This window comes from Triticum aestivum, chromosome 3B, assembly GCF_018294505.1.
Source record: "Triticum aestivum cultivar Chinese Spring chromosome 3B, IWGSC CS RefSeq v2.1, whole genome shotgun sequence".
In the NCBI taxonomy this organism is placed as follows: Eukaryota; Viridiplantae; Streptophyta; class Magnoliopsida; order Poales; family Poaceae; genus Triticum; species Triticum aestivum.
Window position 1 is genome coordinate 740560161 of NC_057801.1, and position 3884 is coordinate 740564044.

General features: G+C 40.4%; 1 protein-coding gene across 1 annotated transcript; it reads right to left on the minus strand.

Moving 5' to 3' along the window:
• Positions 1–234: 234 nt before the first annotated feature.
• On the minus strand, positions 235–3646 carry LOC123066260 (uncharacterized). The gene is made up of 3 exons (XM_044489377.1): positions 3267–3646; positions 2193–2428; positions 235–1411 (listed from the first exon to the last, which is right to left on the minus strand). Exons 1-3 carry the CDS (start codon positions 3634–3636, stop codon positions 848–850), a joined length of 1170 nt encoding a protein of 389 aa, XP_044345312.1. The 5' UTR covers positions 3637–3646; the 3' UTR covers positions 235–847.
• Between the last annotated feature and the right edge of the window lie 238 nt (positions 3647–3884).

The following is a 3884-nucleotide window of genomic DNA, read 5'->3' on the forward strand; positions in this document are numbered from 1 at the left end:
CATATCAGAGTGATATCCACACCATACTTTCTACTCCCTCCGTCCGGAAAAACTTGTCCCAAGCTTGTTTGTCAAATGGATGTATCTAGCACCAACTTGGTGCTAGATATATCCATTTGAGGGACAAGTTTTAGCACCAAGTTGGTGCTAGATACATCCATTTGACAAACAAGCTTGGGACAAGTTTTTCCGGACGGAGGGAGTACTCATCTTCAACGTACATGCATACAAACTACAAAAGCAAATCACAGGCCCTTTAACAAGATGCAGATAAAAATCAGCATCTCTTAGCTCTCATGTCAGTTTGGGCTTTATCAATTTAGCCGGGGGCTGCTTGTGCCTTTCTTCTAAAATTTCTCATGTCAACAAAGTGCTAGGTACTGGACACATACGAATCTTGAGGCATCACCATCTCTACTTGTAGCTGGGAACAAAACCAGGGGGGAGAATAATAGTCACCTCACAAGCTTATCTCCAACAACTTCACAGTTGTAGCTTGTTCCACAATCAGCACCTTCTTCAGCTGAAATGTTCCCTTCTCAACCAGGCAAGGCAGTCCTTTTTACCCAACCAGGCAAACCAGTATTTTTTAACAGCAAGCTTCAGAATTAGCTGACCATCCCAGCAATCAAATCATCAGATGAACGATCATCTGTTCACTTGTGGAGGATACAAACCGCTTCGAATACACATGCAGAGAGTACAAATGCCTACTTGGACACTGGTTTGATTACAAACCATGCATGTTTGCCACAGGCCCACGACTCGACTGCCTATTTGACAACTTGTTACATGCACCACTATTCGACAAAGTTTATCCAAAGGGTGTGATGAATTTGAAATAAACCTAGAACCCATCAGGCAAAGGCGACCAGATCACCTTCACTGAGATTAACGCAAAATCAGTCTTAATCTTTCGAGCACTAGACCCGTGGTTGCCAGCATTGAAGAAACAATCACGTTCAGTGGAACTGGATCGCTCTGTACCAACCTTGAACTTCAAGTGTATCCAAGAATCTATCACCACAGCAACCACAGACCTTTTTAAGCTCCGCGTCTCACCAATGACGCCATCAAAGAGCCGAATTTCTTCATTCAACCCACTGGTAAAACAGCCAAGAGACAGATTGAAACTGCTTTGCACTTCTGATATGGCAACTTCTACAGTCGCCTCAATTGCATTTTCAAGACTTGAAAAGGTTATGTCAACTGCACCACAATTGCCATGGATGCGATTCGTGAACACACTACGATTCCGTACGCCCATGTTGCCTAGTATTGATACGCCATCGATCAGTTGTGGATCATGCTTTTCTGGTCCAACAGTCTTGATCCTCATATCGTATTCGATAAAAATATCACCCAGATAATTAATCCCTCGCTTAGGGCCAGCCAAGTTGATGAGAGAACCCTACAAAGTTATTATTATTTAACAGTTGTTTCATATAAAAGTAAGAAACATCCTAAGCACTTCCCTTATGATGTTTTGTCTACTTGCAACAACATTTACATAAAAGGGATATTTTACAATTGATGAACAAGCTCTTTATTCTGATACTTCTGAACAGATTAATCACATGGAAGCATCTTTGTTGATAAAAAAGAGATAAGTGGTTGAAATACATGATCGAGAGTACGTAATATCATTCTTCTATGCATGCGATATTGTGAAATCAAAAAGGGGAGTAATTTAAGTAAGGAATAAGTCCATTTAACTCCCTCGGGGCATCGAGGTTAGTCTGTAAAATCAGGTACCTGACCCCCCAGGTATTCCATACTGTCTAAATCGTCCACTGGGGTGGCTTTGCCATGCGGTCCACATGGCACATGTGCAAAAACCACCTACAAAACTGCAAGTGGAGGCAATTTAGATGGTGTTTGAATACTTTTGAGAGGTCGAATACCAGGCTAATCTATAAAATCGGGTATCTGACCCCCGAAGTATTCCATACTATCTAAATCATTCACTGGGGGCGTTTAGGAGGTGTGCTTTGCCCATGCAGTCCACATGGCACATGTGCAAAAACCACCTACAAAACTGCACCCAGGGGAGATTTCGACAGTGTTGAATACTTTTAAGAGGTGGAATACCAGGCTTTATACTTGAAGAGGTTAAGTAGACAAACCTCAATACTTGGGGAGTTAGGTAGACTTATTCATTGAAACAATTGCGGATAAGTATAGAAGTGCACCTGCTCCAAAGTAATGGGATCATCCCTGCTAAATTTGACGACATAATTAAGCAATGGATCCAGATTATCCCGCAGTGCAATGTATCCATACAACGCTATTGGCCCACCATCCACATGAATTTTAGCCAGCTTTATTGATACAATTTGCAACATGTGAGTAGGTCCATGCCGCATGCAAGTGCCATTGAAGATGAAGCAATTTGAGGGCTCTGTAAACATCATTGGCTCGAAAATAGCTTCATAAAAAAATACAAGTTATATTGTAACTGGAAATTCATGTAGTAAATAAATACTTGTCATACAAAAGGTAAACATGCCGACAGAGGATTCCATGGCCCTATTGAAATTTATGTTTACATGTAAGTGGAAACTATCTATGTTATACTAGAAAGTCTGATCCCCTGCCCTTAAAAAAAGGGAAAGTCTGATCCCCTGAGAAGTTTTTTTGAGGAAAACGCAAAGAAAAAGAGAATAATATGTAATCACCTCAGAAAGGAAAAGGACCTTTATGATTTTTATTTTCCTTCCTTTCTCCTTCCACAAATCCTCTTTTAAGTTGATTTTTCTTTCCAATAGTAGATAATTTCACTGTCTTATATGTTAGAAAATATTTTCATAACTTTCCACGACTATTTGCATAGTTTGGTCAGGAACAAGTGGGCCAATTTAACACTTAGGATACAATAATTACATGCTAAAAATAATGAAAACTGATGTAAATAATTCCACCTGACAAATTTGGAATGTAAATATAAATAACATTATGGAGTGATGCAATTTCCAATGAATGCAGCAATGACTAAGACAACGTCCAAAGGCACACCGAATTTTCTTTAAGGCACAACGGCTAGCTGTCTCCTACTTTTTTGCTTACACCTAACGAATTCATCCCCCGAGTACCCTTTGACGAGATATCCTTTGCTTGGTGGCAATGCACTGGCATTAAACTAGTGAAAGTAAACAAATAAAGCAAAATTGAACTCAAGATTTTGGCAAAGGATATATCAGTTGACCAATATACTGCAAAATGTCTAATACCAACAAAAAGAAGGAAAAGAGGTACCGGTCACTTACTCTCACTGCGGTCTGCAATAAGACATTCTTTTTTCCATGAGTGTGTGCACTTGTATATAGAACCATCACGATGCCTGCTCTTCGGAATCACAGCCAGAGGGCGCACACGGTCTAAGGGGTATCGAACCATCAGTGTATCGCAGTTCCCATATTCTTCGTCCTCATTGTCCACGGTTTCTTCCTCATAACCAACAGTTTTCCCCCATGTATCACGTTTGTCATCTATAACCTCGGCATAACATGCCATGGGTTCCCCTGTTGTGCTCCTTGTCTCCATGTTGTTCATGTTTTGCGTGACGGAAGAATTGATAAGCAGTCGCATGTCTGGTTTACCAGAATCATCCCCTTCCACTTCAGTGGTGCTGGCCATGTTCCGAAATCCAAGAGGAAATCTATCACCAACAACATATAAAGTCAATCTCAGCACCCGACACAAATAAGATGGTATCACCGATCGGTCAGGGTATCAAAACAGGAATGTAATATGAAGTTCTGAACAAAAGCCTAAAATTGATTATTATTTTTATTTCCTTTCCGTCTTTTTCTCTCAAACCCTACCCCCAAACAGGGTAAATAAAGGCCCAATTCTGGTCGCAATCCAGATCTAAAATTTTATAG